The sequence below is a fragment of the Lissotriton helveticus genome, chromosome 7 (assembly GCF_964261635.1).
Source record: "Lissotriton helveticus chromosome 7, aLisHel1.1, whole genome shotgun sequence".
NCBI classification, from domain to species: Eukaryota; Metazoa; Chordata; class Amphibia; order Caudata; family Salamandridae; genus Lissotriton; species Lissotriton helveticus.
Window position 1 is genome coordinate 183,795,527 of NC_136068.1, and position 22,643 is coordinate 183,818,169.

At 48.1% G+C, this 22,643-nt stretch overlaps 1 protein-coding gene across 2 annotated transcripts in view; it reads right to left on the bottom strand.

Annotated features, from left to right (window-relative positions):
• The window catches only part of ZNF335 (zinc finger protein 335), a 272,021-nt gene that overhangs the window by 136,611 nt on the left and 112,767 nt on the right, over positions 1 to 22,643 (bottom strand). For both annotated transcript variants that reach the window (XM_078651910.1, XM_078651911.1), the window contains exon 12: positions 11,499 to 11,615. In XM_078651910.1, the coding sequence (XP_078508036.1) occupies positions 11,499 to 11,615 (117 nt within the window). The remainder of the gene's footprint in view (positions 1 to 11,498; positions 11,616 to 22,643) is intronic.

Consider the following 22,643-nt stretch of genomic DNA (forward strand, 5'->3'; position numbering starts at 1 on the left):
CACGGCCGCCACCGCGTTGGGTATTACCCTGCGGAGCGTGGCTGGCAGCACGTGTGGGTACACCCCTTCCGTGGCCACGAAAGGAGTGAAAGGCAGCCGATTGCTGGCGTGGGGCCGAGAGGCCCAAGGACTTGGCCGTAGCCCTGGAGTCCTTAAAGCGCTCAAGCGCATGGTCTGCCTTGTCGCCAAAAAGGCGGCGGCCATCAAACAGCATGTCTATGAGTGTGTTCTGGACATCAGCCGAGAAGTTGGCGGATCTCAACCGGGCGTGGCGACGAATCGCCACCGTCGTTGCCATCGCTCTGCCCAGAGAGTCGGTGGTATTCAGTAAGGGTGGGCGGCCAGCTACGCTCCATGCACGGAGTGCACGGAGTGCCGTCTCCTACGCATTTTGCGTAGCGGGCGTAGCCAGGCGGCACTACGCGCGCTCCGCAGATGGAGCGTAGCCGGCCGCCACCCGCCCTCCCTCCCGCCCTCCCTAAATACATGAATAAAAGTATGAAAAGCTATTAAAAACACTTACCTTGTCTGCCGCGTCCCCGGGGCTCCCTCTCGCCGTCCCGCGATTCTCGCCGCCATTTCAGGTCCTAATGCGCATGCGCGGGCGGCCGCGCATGCGCATTTCTCATGAGGAATGCGCATGCGCGGCCGCCCGCGCATGCGCATTAGTATCCGGGTCGGTGGCGGCGCGAATCGCGGGACGGCGAGAGGGAACCCCGGGGACGCGGCAGACAAGGTAAGTGTTTTTAATAGCTTTTTATACTTTTATTCATGTATTTAGGGAGGACGGGAGGGAGGCGGGCGGCGCGGAGTGGGGCTATGCGGAGTGCGCGGGTGGGCGTAGTTATGTGCCCACTTCACGTAGCTCCGCGGAGCCCCACTCCGCACACTACGCCCAGGGTTAGTATTCAGTCCACACCGGATAGAGTAACGTGCCGCATCTCGGCCTTCCACAAGGGCTTGGCCGAGTTTAGCCCGTACTTCCAACGGGCATTCTGGCCGCACGTCCGCGACCGTATCCCACAGAGAGTGGGTGTAGCGGCCCAAGAGGCATGCGGTGTTGGAAGACCGCAGTCCCAGACTTAGGGATGAGAATATCTTTTTGCCATACTGCTCATACCTCTTGGATTCCCTGTCCGGCGGGGCCGACGGAAATGCGGTCTGGGAATTGGAGGCCTGGATCACCAGGCTCTCAGGGGTGTGGTGGGTGGACAGGAAACAAGGGTCGCCCAGGGCCGGGCGGTGGCGTCTGGCCACGTTCCTATCTACAGGCGAACCTGTAGCGGGCCTGGACCAAGTGCCCAAAAGAACGTCGGTTAAGGCCTCATTAAACGGCAGCAGAGGCTCGGCCGAGCTTGACTGCGGTTTAAGGACCTCAGTGAGGAGGTTAGTCCTCTCGGCCGCGACGGGGAGATCAAGGCCCAAGGCCTTGGCCACCCTCGTCAACACCACACTGTAGGTTGCCCCTTCCTCCGTAGCCACGGTAGGAGGTGAGACAAAGCCAGTGTCCGGCGAGGTGTCCAGACCACTGGCATCCCCAAGTCCACCTGTCCAGTCCTCCTGGGACTGACATTCACGTGTCAGAGGGTCCTCAGGCCCCTCCCAATTCTCCTCATCACCCATCTCCTGGTACTCAGGGTTATCAAATGATGGGGCCGGTTCATGGAAAGTGAATTCTCCGAACGGCGTTGAAAGCAACGCCCAGCGGCACCGCTCCAGCGCCGGAACCGGGTCGAGGGAGGCATCGGGGACGGCGCCGCCCGAAGACGGCGCTGGGGTGACTCCTGAGGGACCGGCACCGGAGAGGTCGTCAAGTCCAACGGCGACGACCCGGATCTGGAACCGGATCCAGTGGGGGCCTGCGGCGCCGGGCCCGAAGCACCCGGCGGCGTCTGGGCCGAAGCCCCCGACCCGCTAGGGCCCCCAGACGGGTCCGCTAGGCCCGAAGGCGTCGCGGAGCCCGTCGGGGGAGTGAAGGACCTCATGGCCATGAGGAACCGCTCGATCTCCTCCGGCGTCGCGCGCGGCCCAGGGACCGGAGGGTATGGGGCCGGGCGCGACGTCTGCGACTCCGACGGAGCCGCGAGGGCGGTGCCACCTGAACCCCCAGCCGCGTCGGGGGGAGTCGGAAGATTGATGACGTCTCTTCGACTTCTTGTGCTTACCTGACGACTTCAACCCTGAGGAGTGATGTCGACTCCCGGAGCTCCGATGGCTCCTCTCCCGCGACCGGTCCCTCGACCTCCGTCCGGACCGGGACCTCTCACGGCGCAGGGCCGACTGCCGGAGTTCGAGCCGCTTGCAGGAACGCTCCCGCCTAGCCTTCGAAGTCAGTGCCCGGCAGTCGGAACAGGTCTTGTCGTCGTGGTCAACGCCGAGACAGTGGAGACACCGACGGTGAGGGTCGGTGACCGACATTAGTCGGTGACCGACATTAGTCGGTCGCAATCCTAGCAGGGCTTAAAACCTGGCATCCCTACCGGCACCGTTCGGAGTCGAAGACTTCGAAAAAGAATGATCAAAAGAGATCAAAAAGTTTAGTCAAAAAAGACTACGGTACCATTTTTTCCGGATCTGCGCTGCTGGCGCGGAAAAAAGAAGAACTGACATCAGCACGCGGAGGCGGCGTCTAAGTACTCCGACGACGTCATCACGGCGCTCACGACGCAGACGACGGACGCGGAGCCGCGGACGATGCCTACCGACGCGCAAGGGTACTGCTACGCAAAAAATTTCGGATCCAGGCTGGCGCCTGGGGATATTCTAAGGTAAGGAATCTATCACTAACGTGTCTCTTTCAGATATGTTGGCCAGGTCAGACAATCACAGAGAAAACTGTGTCATCAGCATATGAAAGAATAAATATTGAATTTTCTGGAAGAATGTAGCCGGAGGTTCCATGCACATACTGAATAGTTAAGGTGAAAGGATGGATTTTTGTGGTACAACGTATTTCATTGACATTGACGTGGGGCTGTTTCAAAGGAGTTGAGTTTCACAAAGGGATCTTTAAGAAACTACGAGGGCTGACACCGTTGAAAGGGTGGACCATGGATGAGGTCCATGGAATTGTAGGACTGCTAGTGGAACTGGTATCCAGTTCCAATGATATGGACTGCTTGAAGCACGCCAGACCCAAGCCTGCCTTGTCACTGAAAAGGGGAGCATTATCAAAGGGCATGTTCATAGGTTTCCTTGGACATCATCCAAAAACCCAGTGGAGGAGTTCCAACCATAGTAGCGGATGCCAATGGAACAGCCATGGACTACAACACTGAATCACTGTGTCCAAGCCAGAGATTAGGATTTGTTTTGTCGCATCTTCCTCATGGAGCATAACTTTCACACAATGATCACAAAGATGATCAGAAAGATTCAGTATGCCAAATTTCCCCATTTCCTACACAGTATGGGAGTAGAAAACTAGGAGGGATATTGCATTTGTGAAACAAAGGGCAAGCCCCCTAAAAGAAAAGTCCCTCTTCTTCATGGCCTCAATCTTTTTCTTTTTGTTTACTTGCTGCTGGCAGAGGAAGTGTGGAAAGTGGTATAGTTCTGCTTGGAGTAAGGGAATGCATGAACCACAAGTCTCTATGGGAAGGAATACGCGTTCGAAAATTTAAATTTGAGCCCCAGGCACTGAGTGGTAGCAATGGATGACCTATTGGTTCACCACCGGGACCAAAGGTTTATCAATGTCTCTATTAAGGGGATCAACTATTTGACTGTACAACAGGCAGGCTGCAAGAATCTCTGTGAGCAAATCCTACTCGTTGTCTTACACAGGCAATGGCAGCTGAAGAGCCTCAGCTGTGACGGAGGCAAGTTCTTCAGTGGGAGACTCAAATTAAATTTTTAGTCCAATCCCGGAGATGTGTTTAGAACATCTGCATTTTGCAGAGCCAAGTAGTTGCAAGGATCTGCCCAAAAGAAGGGAGAGCAGATGGCCTAAATCAATACTATTATTGTGGACATGATAAACAATGTTTGCCATTTCAATGGAGACCAGAGGTCCCCAAACCTGTCAACATACTACCAAGGAACCAAATGACTGTAAAGAGCGTCTTCTGGTAACTGCTGTGCCCTGTAACCTGACCAGGATAGCCTCAGTCTTTGGAAAATTTGTTGAAGTGTGCAATATATCTGAAGAGGACATTGATGGTGCCAAGGACAGCACTGATGCGGACTGTGGAGCAAACACCAAGGCCTTCGGCTGAGGCATCAGTTTGCCCTGCACCAGAAAAGTGTCACACGGCTCCATGGGGCTCTGATGTGCAAAAGAGGGATAGGAGCAGAGTATCTGTGGAAGAAGTCAAATATTACCTGATGGTAGGCTGCCATCTGCATGTTATTAGTGCTGAGAGCTGGAAAAGCCAGAAGAGGATCATCAGCTTTGTTTCAAGGGCAGGTACTGAATCTAGTGCAGAATCTCTACTATGTCTAGGTTCAAAGTCAACATTGAAGCCAGAATCAAGAAATTAGGCCATTGACTAAGATCATGCCGTGGAGGGGGAACAAGGAGTAGTTTCTTACCTGTAACTCCAGTTCTGTAGTAGGGGTATCTCTGTTATAGTCATAATCTGTGAATAGTCCCGCCCATGTGCGTGGACCCCGGAACAATCAAAATAGTCTCTTAAGTTGTCCTCTTCTGCAGTCCTGCATAGGCACTTAAGAGAAAATTAAAGACAAATAATGCGGCCTAACATTAACAAGGCTACATTGGCCAGCACTTCATCCTGAAATGAAAAAGGATAGCCAAATAATATAGAAATTTACACATTTTACAGAGTTTCACACTTAGAGAAACTCTCTTCACAAAAATCCTTTGTCATGATAGAGAGCAAGGGCTGGACAGACAAGCCCCATAGGCTGCCATTATGTGTCTGGAAAAGGGATACAGTGTCTTTAAGGAACCCTCCAGAGACCCTCGGTATCCCATGATGCACAGCCAAAGGCAAGTTACTTTCAGTTCTTTTTGAAGGCATACAACGCCAGGCCTGTAGCATTCAGGAAATCATTGTTTCATCCACCGGGGAGGAGGGTGGGTCGCTTATGACTATAACAGAGATACCCCTACTACAGAAAAGGTAAGCAACTACTCCTTCTGTAGTAGGGGATCTCTGTGTGTAGTCATAATCTGTGAATAGGAATGGCAAGCCCATCCCAACAAACCACACCCAGCGGTGGAGGAAACATAGAGACTCACTACTGAGCAAATAAATTCCTCAGCGAAGCCTGCCCAACTTGCGCATCTGTCCTGGCATCAGAGTCCAGGCAGTAATGTTTAGCAAAGGTATGGACAGACTTCCACGTAGCAGCCCTACAGATGTCTGCATTGGGAACGTTACGTAGCAAAGCCGCTGTAGCCGCTTTGCCCTGGTTGAGTGAGCCCTAGGCTTACCCCCTAGAGTCTCGTTAGCTTTCTGGTAACACAGTTGTATACAGGACACAAACCACCGAGAGATGGACTGTTTGGAGGTGAAAAGAACAGTCCTGACCGATCCATAATTAACAAACAACTGATCAGACCTACGAATCACCTTGGTCTTATCTAGGTAAAATTTCAACACCCGTCTCACATCAAGTGAATGAAGGGACCTCTCCGCCGGAGAGGAAGGATGTTGAAAGAACGTTGGCAAAGTGATCGTCTGATTTACATGGAAATCAGATATCACCTTAGGAAGAAACTTCGGGTGAGTCCTCATGACAACTTTGGATGCATGAAAAACAGTATAGGGCTCTTGGCAACACAGGGCCTGGATCTCACTCACCCTGCAAGCCGATGTTATAGCCACAAGGAAAGCTGTCTTCCAGGATAAATGCTGTAAAGAAGCCTTATGAATAGGTTCAAAAGGCTCCTTCATCAATCTAGACAGCACTACATTCAGCTCCCACGGAGGCGAAGGACGCCTAATGGGAGGAAATACCTTCTTCAAACCTTCCAGAAAATCTTTGATGACAGGGATTTGGAAAAAGGAAGTTTGTGAAGGGCATTTCCTATACGCAGTTAAAGCTGCGAGCTGAAACTTAATGGAATGAAAAATAAGGCCAGATTGAGCCAAATGCAGCAAGTATGGAAGAATGACATCCTCCTTGCAGGTCGTAGGATCAGCATTCTTGGAAGTGCACCAAATGCAGAATCTCTTCCACTTGTAGGCGTTGGAAGTCCTTGTTGATGGTCTCTTGGCCTCTTTTAGTATCTCCATGCAGTTCTCAGGCAGGTTCAGATGTCCATACTGCACTAACTCAGGAGCCATGCTGCCAAACTCAACGACGAGAGGTTGGGGTGCGCCATCTGCCCCCGAACTTCGTGAGAAGGTCCGCCGACATGAAAGCCGAAGATGGGGTAGGAGAGACCGGTGTGAGAGGTCGGTGAACCACCACTGCCAAGGCCATTCCGGAGCAATGAGGATCATCAGGGTCCTGGATTGGGACAGTTTGATCAGCACAGCTGGAATCAGGGGAATGGACGGAAAAGCGTACAGAAAGCTGTTCGACCAGCTGATCCACAGTGCATTCCCCAGAGTCCCCGGTTGGTAAAACCTGGAGGCAAAGTCTCTTCCTTTGCTGTTTTCGGCGGTGGCAAACAGATCTATTTCTGGAGTGCCCCATCTTGCGAAGATGTTTCTTAACACCTCGTCATTTAAGACCCACTCGTGATTTTCCTGAACAAGCCTGCTGAGTGCGTCTGCCTGAGCATTCTGCACACCTGGTAGATGGGTATCCGTTATCGTCAGTCCCCTGGCCAACAGCCAGTGCCAGACTGCTTGCGCTTCCTGAGACAGTGTGCGCGATATTGAGCCCCCCTGCTTGTTAAGGTAATACATCGTTGTCATGTTGTCCATCTGTACAAGCAGGGAGCTGGTCCGGAAGGACGGGTGAAAGGCTTTTAGCGCCAGATGAACAGCTCTGAGTTCCAGAAAATTGATGTGATACGTCGTTTCCGTCTGAGACCACGTGCCTTGGATCTGAAGGTGGTCTGAATGCGCTCCCCAGCCCTGGAGAGAGGCATCCGTCACAATGGTCTGTGTAGGAATGTCCTTGTAGAACGGAACTGCCTTGAGGAGATTCTCTGCTGAACACCACCACTTGAGGGACTGTTGAGTGTGTTGAGACAGTCGGATTCTGTCCTCCTAGCTCCCTCGTTTCTGGTCCCATTGATGCTCGAGACATTCCTGCAGCAGCCTCATGTGGAGGCGTGCATGTGGGGTGAGAAAGATGCAAGAGGAAATCGACCCCAGGAGAGAGGATATCATCCTCACTGTCGTTGATGGAACGGACATGAGAGTCTGAGCCTTCCGAAGGATCGATAAGTGTCGCTCCTCCGAAGGACACACGCTTGCCTTGAGAGTATCGATGGAGGCTCCCAAGTACTGCAGACACTGAACAGGAGTTGGGACAGACTTGGACATGTTGATGTGCAGACCCAGTTGGTTCAACAGAGCAGCCGTCCTGTTGAAATGCATTTGCGCTTCCTGGAACCTGGACGCTTTGATCAACCAGTCGTCCAGGTATGGGTAAACAAACACCTTGTTCTTCCTCAAGTGCGCTGCCACCACTGCCATGCACTTTGAAAACGTCCTGGGCACAGACTTCAGGCCAAACGGAAGTACTGTGTACTGATAGTGGTTGTTGCTGACTAGGAACCGCAGGAACTTCCAATGTTTCCGAGCAATAGGGACATGGAAGTACGCGTCCTGCAGATCTATGGCGCACAGCCAATCTCCTCGTTGTAACGGAGGATAAATCTGATGCTGGGACAGCATGCTAAATTTTTCTCTGCGGATCCATTTGTTTGCTTGTCGCAAATCCAGAATGGGTCTGAACTCATTTTTGTCCTTTCTTTTTTCTCACAAGAAAGAACCTGGAGTATAGACCCTTTCCTGTTTGAGATGGAGGAACAGCCTCTATCGCCCTCTTTCTTAACAGAGTATCCACCTCTGCTTGAAGTTCGCGTACCAGGTATCGAGAGCGAACTGGTGGAATTGCTGGGGGAGGGCTGACGAAACGAAGACTGTATCCATTGCAAACAATATTAAGCACCCACTTGTCCTGAGTTATTTTTCTCCACTCTGCCAGGTAGTTCTGAATGCTTCCCCCCATGGGAGTGGGTAACAGAAGAGGGGGGAGTAATCCTTCAGGGCTTAGACCCAGCCAGGCCCATGCTCCCTGAAGCGGCCTGTTGATTTCCTCTGCCCCTCTGATGCCTGATGAAAGGGCTGTCGCTGAAACTGTAGTTGCTGCTGCTGTTGTCAGGTCTGACGACCCTGCGCTCTTTGAAAACGCTGGTTAGAATAGCACCGTTGATAGGGGTGTAAAGCCTTGCGCTGTTCTTTCGGTTTTTCAAGGACGACAGCCTTGAGTGTCTCAACCTCCGCCTTCATGCGAGCCATCTCCTCGTCAGCGTGGGCCCTGAAGAGCGTATAACCCGAAAAGGGCAGGTTGGCAATCCGTTGCTGTGCCTCCGGTTCCAGGGAGGCAAGTCGCAACCAGGAATGGCGTCTCAAATTCACCCTGTGAAAGTACCCATGAGCTGCCAGGAGAGAGGTGTCCGCAGCTGCACTGATGATTTGATTGGACACCATCATGCCTTCATTTAGGACCTCTTGGAAATCTTCCCGTCTGTCCCTCAGGAGGAGTTCAGTGAACTACTGGAGAGACTCCCATAACGAGTGGTCATATTGGCCCAGAAGTGCAGTCGAACTTGCTGCTTTCATGGAAGTGGCTGCGGTACTGCAGACCTTCCTTCCCGCCGAATCCATCTTGCAGCGTTCTTTGTCCGGAGGGACCGTGGAGGACGGGGCCGTAGAATGTTGCTTCTTGGCCGCTACCACAATGACTGAATCCGGTGTAGGATCTGTTCTCAGGAATGCAGGATCCGACTCTGGGGGCCTGTACTTCTTCTGAAGCCTGGATGGAGCAGACTTCACCGAGGCAGGCGTTAGGAACAGTTCCATAGCCGGTTCCTCCAAACCTGGCACTAAAGGAAGCAACGGACGAGAGAGGTGCTTCCGTTGTAGTGTCTCAAAGATGACAGAGGTGGTCAGGGTAAGCACGGCCAGTGAGATCCCCAGTTTTGCCGCTCCCCTCAGCAGCACGTCCTGAAACGTGGCAATGTCATCCACTGGCGAAGCCCTCGTGGGTGGAGAGAGTCCGACAATGTAGGTGAGTACCTCCTGCCACTAGAAGAATCCGGGTCCCTCGTGGACCTGGACCGCCACCTCTCTCTATGGTGACGATGTCGTGACCTAGTAGAAGATCTGCGCCCGCTGCAAGAGCGGTGCCTCGTCCGGGAGCGGGATCTTGGCCTTCTGGGCCGAGCCGGAACCAACGGCACAGGCGGTTGTGGATGAGGCAGCGGCTGAGCCGGAATCAGATGCTTCGGCGGAGGTGGCGGCGGAGGTGGAGGTGGACGCGGAGGAGGTGGAGGAGGAGGCGTAGGTGTTCTAGGCCGTGTAGACGACCGGCGAGGAACCCCAGCTACTCCCGGAGACCTAGATGGTGAGTAGGTCCTGGAGTATTTCGAATCCGAGGACCAAATTATTCTCCTCTTCTTGCGAGCAGGCCTCAAAGAGGGTGCTCTGGAGGTCGATTCCCCCGAGGAAGAACGCCAGAGCCGCCGCGACCGGGGACTGTCCGAAGTGGAAACGCTAATCACAGAGGATGTGTCAAGTGCCTGTCTTTCCAGAAACTTCAACTTCCGCAGGGGCAGATGCAAATTCCTCTAACCCCGAACCCAGCTGCCTAGGTCTTGTAGATCCCGACAGCTAGGAGGGGGGAAAGGGGATTGGGATTAAAGAGAAACACGCCATACCTTCTTCTGCTGGACTGGTCTTCCACTATTATCGTGTCTTCCTCCTGTAACAGAACACTCCATACAAATCTCTGTGTTTCTTTTTACTTTAAACTATTCCTCTTATTCCTAACTTTATTACCTATCCTAGCAGTGTGGCTAACTGTTCTCTTATGGTCTTGACTACAAGGTGTCTTCAATTTTCTTCTATATAGCAGTTCTATAAATACACAAATGCAAATAATTAATAGGTAACCGCCATATCTAATCTTTCAGTATTTCTTCCTTTCTCCTTCTTTACCTTAGAGGAATTGGCGAGGAAAGGTGGAAGGTGCTTCTCTAAAGGTAGTAAGTATCTTTATATATAGATATATATATATATATATATATACACATAACATACACCTACTTGCTGGTTCACTGCTGGGGTGCCTTTCCTTGAGTCTAATTTCTGTGGATATCTTGAGTAGAATTTGACTGGAAATTATACTGGTACTGGGAACTCGATATTTCTCTCATATCTTTGATTCCCTATCATAAAGTCTGATATTTTGAGTCTCAAAATCTAACTTCTCTGTGCCTGAAAATAACGTTGCTCACTCACTCTCCTTTGATCCGCTTGCTGAATTTAAATAATGAAATGGGAGCTGAAACTCGAACTGAAATTCCCTGGAAAGTGCCAGCAAAACAATAGAGGTAGTATCCACTACAGAATGCAATTCTAGTATTGCGTCAAATATTCAAACTAAATATGCCTCCAGACGTGAAGAAAATATGTATATAACTCACCGCAGCCGCAGTAAATATCAAGTGCTCTTCCGCGAATATTCTAAGATACTCACGGACCTCAAAACGATAGAAATTGAAGCGTCGACGAAGGAATGCTACCGCTTCACCTCAGAATTCAGTTGAAGTGCGTAGCTTCGCTGACGAAGGACAGCGAACACAGCTGTGTTCATTACCGGTCTAAACACTAGACCAGCAACCTAGTTGGAAACATGGCGGCCATCTTGAAAAACCCACCGCAATCGTATAAAAAGATTCTTGTGTTAAAGCGAAGACCACCGCTTTGAAAGAGTCTTAATGGGTTTGAAATAACGATCCTGATGGATCTTGTAAACAGCAAGAAGTAATTTAGGGTTCAATACAGCGTTGATTTGCCCAGTCCTGACAGGATGAACGTCTACTTGACGCTGTCCTCGTTGTCGACTTTCTCCCCGATGTCGACTTTCGCCGCAACGTCGACTTCTTCCTTGATGTCGACATTCTCCTTGACGTCGACCCTCTCCTCGACGTCGATCTTCTCCTCGACGTCGCTCTTCTCCTCGACGGCGATCTTCTCCTCGACGGCGATCTTCTCCTCGACGTCGATCTTCTCCTTGACGTCGATCGCCGACCTGCGCGCCCACGTTGACGGCGAACGGCAGTGTCGCATCGACGGCGAGCGCCGATCTCAGCTAACATCACGCTTTGAATGGCTTTTATTTAAAGACATCCCATGTTTCATATTTTTAACATGACTCCCAGCTTGAAATGAGGCTATCCAAAGAGCATGATATAGCAGTTAAGGTCTAAAACTGTAGAGCTAAAAAAAGTAGTACATCTTAGCTGCTGAAGCAACAGACACATTACATTACCCATACCCACAGCAGGTTGTTTTCCCTTGAATACCATTCTTGAAACACAAAGCTCTCAAAGTACCCACCTTATCACACATATGTGGTTTTTCTGTACTGTGGGTCTTCAGGTGCTGCGTCAGTCTCTTTTGCATTGGGTAGACTCGATTACAGACAGGACATGGGAAGGAGTTCAGCTTTGGTGGCTAGTCAAGAATCAAAAGTAATAGAGTGTCAATAAAAACAAAATGTAATATCAACTTCTCAATCAAAGATTAACAATAATTATACTAAAATCCTTAAATCCATTTTTCACCGCTGCCATATATCTCAAGGTAATGAAACTTAGCAACTCATTCTTCAAAATTCCCTGTTACTCAGAAAAAATAAGGCCTGAGTCAACCTTTCTGGTATTCAAACTCGTGATCTGCCACTCAGTACATGTGTCAGTGAGGAGTGCTTCATTCACTAAGCAAGCATCCCGGTTTCCTGATATTTATCTGCAGAGTTGTCAATGTTTTTGTATCTTTTCCAACACACAAAGCAATTCCATAAATGCATGAGTAGAAAGGGAAGCATTTTCTTTGTGAGGATCTTGCTCTTTCCTCCTCAACACCTCACCAGAGGTAGCAAGCGCTATATAAATACAAACCTTTTTACCTCTTCTACTCCTTCGTATGTCCTTCTTAATGCAAATAACTGACTAACATATCCACCACTCAAATTACTTTCATATTTCACAATACTAATTTACCACTAACACTGTATGGGTTCTAGAATATTGTGCTACTCGGAGAAAAAGCACTTTCAGCACAGCAAGCACTATATAAACGCAAACCTTTTTCCTCTTCTATCCCTCCACTATAAGTTTAAGTTTAAAATATTTATTGAGCGCAGCATACACCTAGGCGGTTTCTTGGCGCTAAAGTAGAGGGCGACTTACTGAGCGAGGACAGCAACTAAAAACAGCAACTGGGGAATAGGCAGTTTGCTAAGGAAGAGCCTGAGGAAATAAAAAGGTCTTCAAAGCTTTGCGAAAGACGGAATAGTCAGTGAGAGACCTAAGGTCAAAAGGGAGAGAGTTCCAGAACATGAGGGCAAGAAAGGAGAATTTTGAGCCCCCCTGTCTTTTCTTCCGATAACGGGGCACAGTCAAGAGGAGTTGTGCCGAAGAGCGGAGGTCTCTGCCAGGGACATAAGCCTTGATGGCTGAAGAAATAAATAAGGGGGCCAGGCCAGACCTGGCCTGGAACACCACACAGCCTAATTTAAACAAGGCGCGTTCCCGCACCGGGAGCCAGTGAAGGGTTTTCAGTAGGGGGGAGGAATGGTGGAATTTAGGCAGACCAAAGGCAAGACGGGCAGCCTGGTTTTGCACTAATTGCAATTTACGGAGGCTGTACTGGGGGATACCATTGTACAGGATGTTCCCGTAGTCCAGGCGGGACAGGACCAGTGCGGACATGATTAGCTTGAGTGCAGGGAAAGAAAAGAAACGTGAAATAGAACGGATAGTGCGGAGAGTAAGAAAGCAAGAGGAAACCACAGAGCCAATCTGGGAGTGCATAGTAAGTTGATTGTTTAACTTAATACCAAGAGTCTTAACAGAGGAAACAGGAGTAGGAGGAGAACCAAAAGAGGGGGGCCAAAAAAGAGAATTCCAGGGACTGGAGCAACCACCCGTCACCACAAGTTCCGTTTTATCGGGATTGAGTTTCAGGTGGTTGAAGTTCATCCAGTCCCTGATGAAAGATAGAGTAGATTGGAAATTGGAGATAGAGTCAGGAGAGGAAGAAAGGTCGAAAATAAGCTGGAGGTCATCGGCATAGTTATATACCGAGACCTCCAGTTGCTGTAGGGCAAAGATGAGCGGAGCGATATACAGATTAAAGAGTAAAGGAGAGAGAGAAGAACCCTGGGGGACACCGCACTGGACCTGACAGGGGGTAGCTGAAAACTCCCCAAGATGGACCGCCTGGGTCCGGTCCTTCAAAAAGGATGAAAGCCAGATAAGGGCTGATCCTCCTATGCCCGCCGCCTTGACACGGGAAAGCAAGATGGAATGGTCCACCGTGTCAAAAGCGGCGGACAAGTCAAGAAGGACCAGCGCCTGAGGTCTACCGGAGTCCAAACCCTCTCTGAGGGTGTCTGATACTGACACCACCACTGACTCTGTCGAGTGTCTTGGGCGGAATCCCGCCTGACATGGGGCCAACCTCCCATTCTCCTCGGCAAAGGAGCTGAGTGCAGATGTAACATGCCGCTCCAGCACCTTCGCCAGAAAAGGGAGAAGGGAGATAGGGCGATAGTTAGCCATCACAGAGGGGTCGGCTCCCGGCTTCTTCAGAATGGGGACGATAGACGCGGCTTTTAGCGCTGGAGTAACAACCCCTCGAGCCAATGAATCGTTGAGGAAGCTCAGAGGGGGCAGCGGGCAGACCGCATAAATCTGCCGTAAGATGTGGGCCGGGCATATATCAGATGGGGAACCGGACTTAATTTTAGGGAGGAGGGACAAAAAAGATTCTTCAGAGGGGGGGGGAAAGAAATTAAAAGATGCTGGAACTGGGTGAGGGAGAGAGTCAACAAAAGAAGGGGAGGGGGGGGATGTTAGATTTGATTGTCCTGATTTTGTCAAAAAAATAAAAATTCAGTGAGTCACAAAGTTTCTGGGAGGGAGGGGGCTTGAGTGTGGTCCGATCAGAGAACGCCAGCTCATGGGTGATGGTAAAGATCTCCTTTGGCTGATTCTCGGCAGCTAAAATTTTCGCCGAGAAATATGCTTTCTTGGCCTCAGTAATCTTTTGCTTGTAAGTCCCCAGGAGGAGGATGTAGCGGGTCCTGGTATTCGGGGAGTAATCCAGTCTCCACTTGCGTTCAGCTCTTCGGACTGTAAGCTTTAATTCCTTCAGCTCGGTGTTGAACCACCGATTGGCGTCTTTAGGGCGCCTAATCGAGGTACGCCGGGAAGGAGCTAAACAATCGCTTCCTTCCGTGAGCCATGAATCAATGGCTTTGGCTTTCCTTCTTAAACCAAATAACTGACTAACATATATATTACATCAATGGGGTGGTTGAGCATCTACGAAAACATCCCTCAGACGAACCATCCCTGGCTGGCGAACGCATACCAACCCTCCTCTTCGCGGATGATACGCTTTTAATATCTAAGACCCCAATTGGACTCCAAAGACTCCTCAATAACTTTCAATCTTTCTGTGCAAATCGTGGCCTGACAATCAACACAAGTAAGACAAAATTTCTGGTGCTGAATCCCCCCCAAAAACCAGTTCGCTCTCCTATTCTGAATGCTGAACCGCTCGAAAGGGTTGAAGTCTTTGACTATCTCGGGATACGCCTCTCTCATAAAATGGACTGGACTCCTCATTTGGACAAAATGCTTTTAACTCATAAGAGAATTACAGGAGCTCTTTTGAAAGAGCAGCGCTCCTGTAAAATAAGACCTATAGCTACTGTCCTAGAGATCTATTCGGCCAAAGGAGTCAGCTCTGCTCTTTATGGGGCCGAACTTTGGGGGCCATCCATTTCTGATGCTCTACCAAGATCTGAGAAGAAATTCTGCAGAGCGATCATGTCTTTACCGCAGGGAACCCCCACGGTCCCGCTAATGCTGGACCTAGGATGTCGCCCAATTGATGACCTTGCAAAATTTCGACCACTCTTGCTATGGGCACGGTTGTGGCGCGTGGAGGAACTCAGCAAATACGCCCAAGGCCTTGCAGAAATCATGTCATCACCAGGGTGGTACAAAATCAAATGGTTAAGAGACATGAGGTTGCTGCTAGCCAATTTGGGCCTAAATGAAGCGTGGACAAATAGATCTTCTCCACCGAAGCTTACGCTGAAGAAACTTTACTGGGACTGGATCTCCACAAAAAGAAATACCAGTACTACCATTGGCAGACTTAGCGAGGATTTCCTGAAATTTAAAGACCAACCTAAACGGGAAGTGTATCTTGACATTATAGAAAAACCCTTTGATAGGGCTCTATATTTTAAATTTAGAACAGGAACCCTTCCCCTTTATTCTTTTATCTCAAGCTGGAAATCACATGTTCAAACCACTGAGCTTTGCCCAGCGTGCTCAACAAAATCAGAGACATTGGCGCATTTTCTGTTCGAATGCACAGAGTATGCAATCCCAAGGAGGGTCTGGCTCAAAAATTTATGTCGGCAGTTAGGTACCAACAGTCATGTGACTGCAATCAGGATATTAATGTCTGATAGCCGTCCCACCTATGTTTGTGTTTTAGCTAAATTTTTATCATGGGCTTGGTCCATTCGTACCAAAAGGCTAAAATCAACTGTTTAATTCTTTTTTAGAAAAGTTATTCTTTTAATGAATTGCTAGCAAAATTTGGAAAATATTTTATATGTGCTTATTGATTTTATAAATTACTGTGTATTGTGTCTTTTGTGCAGCTTTTATGATAATTTTTTTTATCGAAATAAAGCCTTTTTGACTTGACTTGACTTGACTAACATATACACCACTCAAATAACTTTCATATTTCACTATACTAATTCACCACTAATCCTTTATGGGTTCCGGAGTAGCGTGCTACTGGCCGAAAAAGCACTTTGATGCCTCGTCAGGGGTAGTAAACGCTATATAAATGCAATTACAATACAATATTAACAAGTTTGTTAACCAATCCAGCCATGCCCTTGAATCCATAAACTTAGTACTCTAAGTCAGGCTTTCTAGCAACACATCACAATACAGTTCCAAAAAACAATTAGCATGCAGTTTCTCTTCGATATCTGCACTACGTCACTTAACCACAAACCGCAATACATCTTAGCATTAGGACAAGCAACACCATTAAATGGCAGATCTTCATTCATATCAGGACAAAATTAATTTGCTTTAAAAACCTCTGCATTTTCTCTCTTGTGATGAAACCATGAAACGTCACCCAAAATACTACTAAATCTTTATCCTTTTGTGGCAAAATTGTTAGAATTTGCAACTAAGTAAATTCCTAAGCACATTAAACTACAATGAATGTTCAACCATCTACAATGTTTATCTTTATTTCATTTCGTCATTGAGTTAGTTGAAAATTCAGTTCTCTTATACCATCTTGATCACATAAGTAGTTAATTTCAATGATTGAAGAAAGTTATCCAGGATGGCTTTAGTAGGTGTAAAATACAGCTGACTGCCTAATCCCGAGAGATCGTTAACATTTGCTCTTATGTCAAATATTTGATTTTTTGCAACAAGCAACTGCTTCCAGTAGGGTCCTACATATTTTTGGTGTCAAAACATTTTCATCTCAAGCGCGATCAGCAACTTCGTCTTTCAAATAATTTGCAATGATCCATGACCTATGAAAATGAGGCACAGCCTTCTCATTAGAATCTGCATCTCTGAAATTGCCTTTCACCCAAGATCATGGAAAATAGCAATATATTTCAGAAAACTATAAAAACTGGTTCTTAAAGCAATCACCCCCTTTGTAAGGAAATGCCTCTTTTTGCATGATCACCCCCAAGGTTTGGGACTGATGCTGCGGGGTTTTCGACTCTGAGTTTGCACTGAGGACTGCTAACCTGAATTCACTGGCTGTGCTCTGACCCTGGAAAGTTTGATTGGCTCATACCCAGTTGGCATAAGTTAATGTACTTATATGGCCCTAGTATATGATACCCAGGGACTGTAAGTTAAAGTGTCCCTCAGGGGTTGCAGCACTTATTTTGCCACCCTGAGTGTGACAAAAAAAACATGTCTTGCAGCTTGCCACTGCAGACTGGTAGATCAGTTCTAAATGCTAAGTCAACTTTGCCATTTAAACTGATGACGGAGTCCAGACCTACCTTTTTAATGTATATGTCACTCAAAAGGTAGACCTATCAAGTCCTAAGGTAGGGTGCTGCATATTAAATAGTAGGACAAGTATTTTCAGAAGTCCAAATAGTAAAAACGTAAATTGTCATGTTTAGTGTTGAACCTCTAGTAGCCCCTTTGGGAAGTTCAGGGTTACATGCTGAAAACTCAGCTGTGTTAACTCCTGAATGAATGGGTTACATTAAACCAGACTTGATGCTCAAGTAGAAATAAATGTAATTTTTTAGTAAAAGGCAAGTGTAGAAAGCTACTAGTCTGTTGCCCACGTTTTCCAGTATTTCTAGCATTTGCAAATACTATCTATAAAAAGGCCTTCTGCCCTCTTGGGGAGATGTGTGAATGACTTCAAGGAAAGGAAACATTAGAAGCCTGCTGTTGAAAGAGGTGTCACCTCGCCCTGACAGGAAGCCACACAGAGTGTGAGCGCAAAAAACGGGCTCCATGGGAAGGGTAAATGACACACATGACAGATGGTTATGTTTTGCTCTGGTAGACTGGCTGGCATTGGGGAGAAATAGAGGAAAACTATCTCCAAATTGGTTTTACCTTGGGCGTATACCCCTTAGTTTGCCACAGCTTTAGGGTGGGCTACCATTCTCCACCTACTGAGTGAGGTTCTGCCATTTTTGAAATGGACAGAATATTCTAGGATAGCTAGGTGTCACACATTGCAGGAAATCGTCATCAGACGGACAAAGACTTAGCAGCCCATTGACTAGTAACCACTGCATCCCAAGGGCACTTTCTCTGCATAAATATGGCACCCATGGAACCCAGACCTCAGATCATGTCTGAACAGGAGAGATGACTGAAAAAGGGCTGCCCTGCTGTTCCCAGGACCTGGAAGAAGGAGGCCGCACCAAAGACTGGACTACACCTGCTTCTCCTGGGCTAACAAAGAGAGGATTGTGACTGTGGTGCCCTGCTGGAGAAAGGTCGACCCCCTGAGCCCCACAGAACAGGTGAACTCCAAGAGTAGGTTGGCTGACTTCCTGTTACAACTTAAGGGCCACAAAACCTGAAGAAGCCAGCCTTGGCTAGTCAGTAGCCACAATTGCTTGATCATCACTGACTGCCGACATGCAGCCCGGGAGACTGAGTCACAACGCTCAAAAGTTGCACTGAGTCTGCTGTACTCGGGAGAGTTGGTGGGGTGCAGGTTGGTTGTCCAAGGAGGACACTAGCCTCCACCAAAGGGAACCACTGGTTTCCTTGTGACCGGAGACCAGTAGTCCAGTGGCAACTGGACGTTTGCTGAACCCCACCAGGATTTCAAAGGAAACTGTTCTTGTGGCCAAAGTCACCCCAAAAAGAACGTGGACTGAGGAATAACCCAAGGAAGCCCCCACGTCAACCACACAGCACCCTCAGCATTTCCAGCCTCCTGTACCCCTTGCATCAGGACCATAATAATCATTCTTTCTTTATTAAATTAAAAGAAATAACCATAAACGATACCTAAAGTCAATTATAACATTCAATACAACACAACAATATTAAATATATTATACAAAAAAAAAAAGAAACGAGCAGACCATAAAATATGCAAACATATGATAAAACAAATATCCAAAGTGTAACTTAAGTTGCTGCACAACCTTGGGGCCAGGTGACAAATGAATCTTTCCAGCTTAAATTACAAACAATTATCATCAAAGGATAGAAATAGCTGAAAATCCAGCAGTGTGAAGGACATGAGGGACTGAGAGACCCGTGGCCAAATTAAGGCCAGGCCTCCCGAAGCTTAACTGTGCGACTTAAAAAGATACCATACATTCACACAGGTATGAACGTCCTTGAGCATTAAAAAAAAACCCATAGCAGGCATCACTTGTTTAAAATTTAAATCCTTTAAAATCGGTATTAAAATATTTTCCTTGGCAAAATAGGAACAATTAACAGCGGTCATCAGGACCACTCAACTGAAGTCTATAGTCATTCGCCAATTGAGCCTGGAACTGAACTGGAGACTGCTTTGGTGACAAGTACAATTCTTCACTGGCCCCTGTGACTTGCTCCCTGCCAGAGTTGGTCGTCCTGAGTGGGATGTAATGATCCAACACAACTTTACAAAAGTTGTACAAAGTTTCAAAAGTTTGCGCTAGCCGCGGTGGTTGCAATTTGCTTATTAATCTATATCTTCGGACCCATTCCGGTGGATTTTGTTGATTTTGGTGTCTAAAAATTCAATAAAAAAGGACCTATTTTCAATAATTGGGGTTAGATTTATTTTGTGTTGTGTGGCTTTATTTGATTGGTTTGCAGTTGTTCCATTGTTTAAGCCTGACTGCTCAAAGCCACAGCTACCTAGGGTTGATCTAAGATTTTACAAATGAGCCTGATGGACCGAAGATGGTATTGTGAGTGTATTACACAGTGATGTCCAACAACCAAACACCATATAATACACCACTTTCCTCACACCCTTCACCCACAAATTGCCTCCAGGCTCATTAAATCTGCAATGCACACAGACAACAATTGAATAATAGCCGCACAATACAATATTATTGTTTTCATCCCAGATTGTGGCAGACACATATGAAACTGACAGATTGCGTAATATTTCAAGCCCATGAGGTCAAAGCCATTATGCAATATTAAATACACATTTAGACTGCATAATACATATTAAATAGAGTTTAGAGACTTACAAAAAACACTTATAACACAACCTCTATTATGCACAGGACTTGATCACTGTGTTATCAACCTTGGAAGAATGGAAGATTGATTCTGCATTAATTGACACGCATGATACCTTCAGCTTTATTATCACTTCTCTTCAGCAGGGGACGTCACCTTTCACCTTTAACACTTCACCATCAGTTTTGAGTAGCAGACATGTTTCAAGGCAAAACGTATTCAGCGTATGGGAATGTGAAATTGTTCAAATCTAGATTGCGACGTAAACATTATCGGCGCCATCTTGTCCCCTTTTAGCTCAAATGTGCGCGTAAGTAGCAGCCATTTTGAACGCCATGGCCTCTCTGCCCACTGCCGATAGCCAGCACGTCTCTCTCTCTCCCTCTCTGACCCCGCCAGCATCCCCCGCGCGCTGACAGCCCACGTTCTCACATGCTTGGGCCATAAACCACCCCTTCAGCGCGGCCCTGCCTCGGAGCCACATCCCGTACCCGACTAACACCTCCCTGCGTCCCTTTAATGATCACGCATCCTTTGATGAACCCCCTTCCTCTGTGCCCGATTGTCCCGCCCGATCCCAGGCCATCACCTAGCCCTGCGGATACAGTTTATTGCCCCTTACAGTAGGAAGCTGTCCCTCTTCAAAGAATCTATGACTGATAAAAGCCCCCACCCCATGAGATCCGATCAGCCGCACACATTCCGGGAGCCGGCGGGATATCCAGCTGCGCGATAGTCATCACCTACTGAGATCGGGGTGGGGACTTTTACTGTAAATATGTGTGGGAACGGGTTTGGAGCGGAGATTCCGAGGATGCCTTTCCGTACATCAAAGTATTGACAAGAATGTGTTTTATGTAATAAAGCAATAAACCTGTGTATAAGAGGCCAGGCCGCAAGGATGCGTTTAGAGCACCTCGAGAAGATACCCTGTTGTCTGATTTGACGTGTTCTGCTCCGTCGGAATAAACTCCTGTTTCCTGCCTTCTGTCTCCAGCGCCTGCCTCTTTGTTTGGTAATCTCGAAGGGTATGAGAGGCGGCTAACGCCGGGCAAATACTGAAGGGTTCTTGGTCGAATTCGGCCCTACCTTTCTACAATTGGCGTCCCAAACGTGGGGCCCATCAGCGACGCGTGGATCCAGTGGGAGAGGTCCCAACGACAGAGTGAACGACTGCAACGATCGGGAAGAGATCCTGCCCGATAGACCCTCGTCTGGCAGCCGATCATCCGAACTTCACCGGTTCCGAGCAGACCTCTCTCGAGTGATCTACGGTCCTGACTGGGAACCATCAGGAGTGCCACAGCAATTACGGAGAATAGAGGACGATCAGGCGCTGGAAGCGGAAGACGAGAAACTGTCCATGCGGTCCTGGTAAGGTCGTGTAACACGACGAATTGCGAATTGATTGTTTGAAAATACTAGTATTACTCATTTGATTGTTTCTGAGAGATTCTCTATTTGCAAACAAGCACAGAGTCGCCATACTCTGTTTAGTCTTTGCAGATAGTGAAGGGTAGGTAACGCAGGCCTTTGCCCCCTTTGTAATCCGTCGTGCCTACTTCCCTCTCCATTTGATTGATTGTTATCCAAGCATTTACTGTTTTGGAATTGGTTCTCTTTGGATCATTCTCTATTTACAAATAAGCACAGAGTCGCAATACTCTGTTTAGTCCTTGTGAATAGTGAAGGATAGGTAACGCAGGCTTTTGCCCCCGTTGTAATACGTCGTGCCTATTTTTAGCCCTCATTTGATTGATTGTTTGTCCGAACATTGATCGTTCGGAATTGGTTCTCTTTGGGTTATTCTCTATTTACAAATAAGCACAGAGTCGCAATACTCTGTTTAGTCCTTGTGAATAGTGAAGGATAGGTAGTGCAGACTTTTGTCCCTTTTGTAACCCGTCATGCCTATTTTTGCCCCGTTTGTTGGTAGTTGGTTCAGCCCGGACCGCTTATTAGAGGTGAACCATCCGGCTCCACTGGAGGGCACCCCTAATAAGGACATGTTTACTAAATATGGACTAGTCACCGTGGCTTATAGTAAGCTGTGGCATAAATACACGAGAAAGGATCGGGGAAGTCAGTGGCCACTGATAGGATCCTTTGATAACGACAAAATAAACGCGCTGGAAACAGCCCTTTATAACAATAAGACAACACCCACTATGCTCGATAGCTTCGGCATGTGGCGCAAAGAAACAGAACAGCGAAAGAAGAGAAATGAGGTCAGGTTAGAAAAGGAATTACGCAAGGCAGCTCACCTGGCCGCTAACAAATTAAAGGAAGAAATAAAAGAAAGAGAGGAAACCAAGCTAAAACAAGATTCCGAATCATCAGGCCAGTGTCCCGTCAGGACACCCTCTACACTTTACCCCGAGCTACCTTCGAAACAGAGAACAAACGATGATTTACTATTAGGTCCCCCGATCATCTACATGCCCCCTCCATACGCCCCTTCCCAACCCTTAGCGCAGCACCCGCAACCCCCACCGACAGGCGAGAGTAGTGCCGGAGCCTCGGTCCCCATGGCCTCTGCGCCGACCGAACCCCTCGTACCCAGCGCAGCACGAGCAGCGACTTCAGATGATCCCGAAGCTGGGAGGAAAGACCCTGAGAGATCGAATAGATTAAGTAAGGATGAACGAGCCGGGATCGATAAGATTGTAAAGACACTGGTGGTGCGAAAGGAAAGTGAGGATTATATAACAGA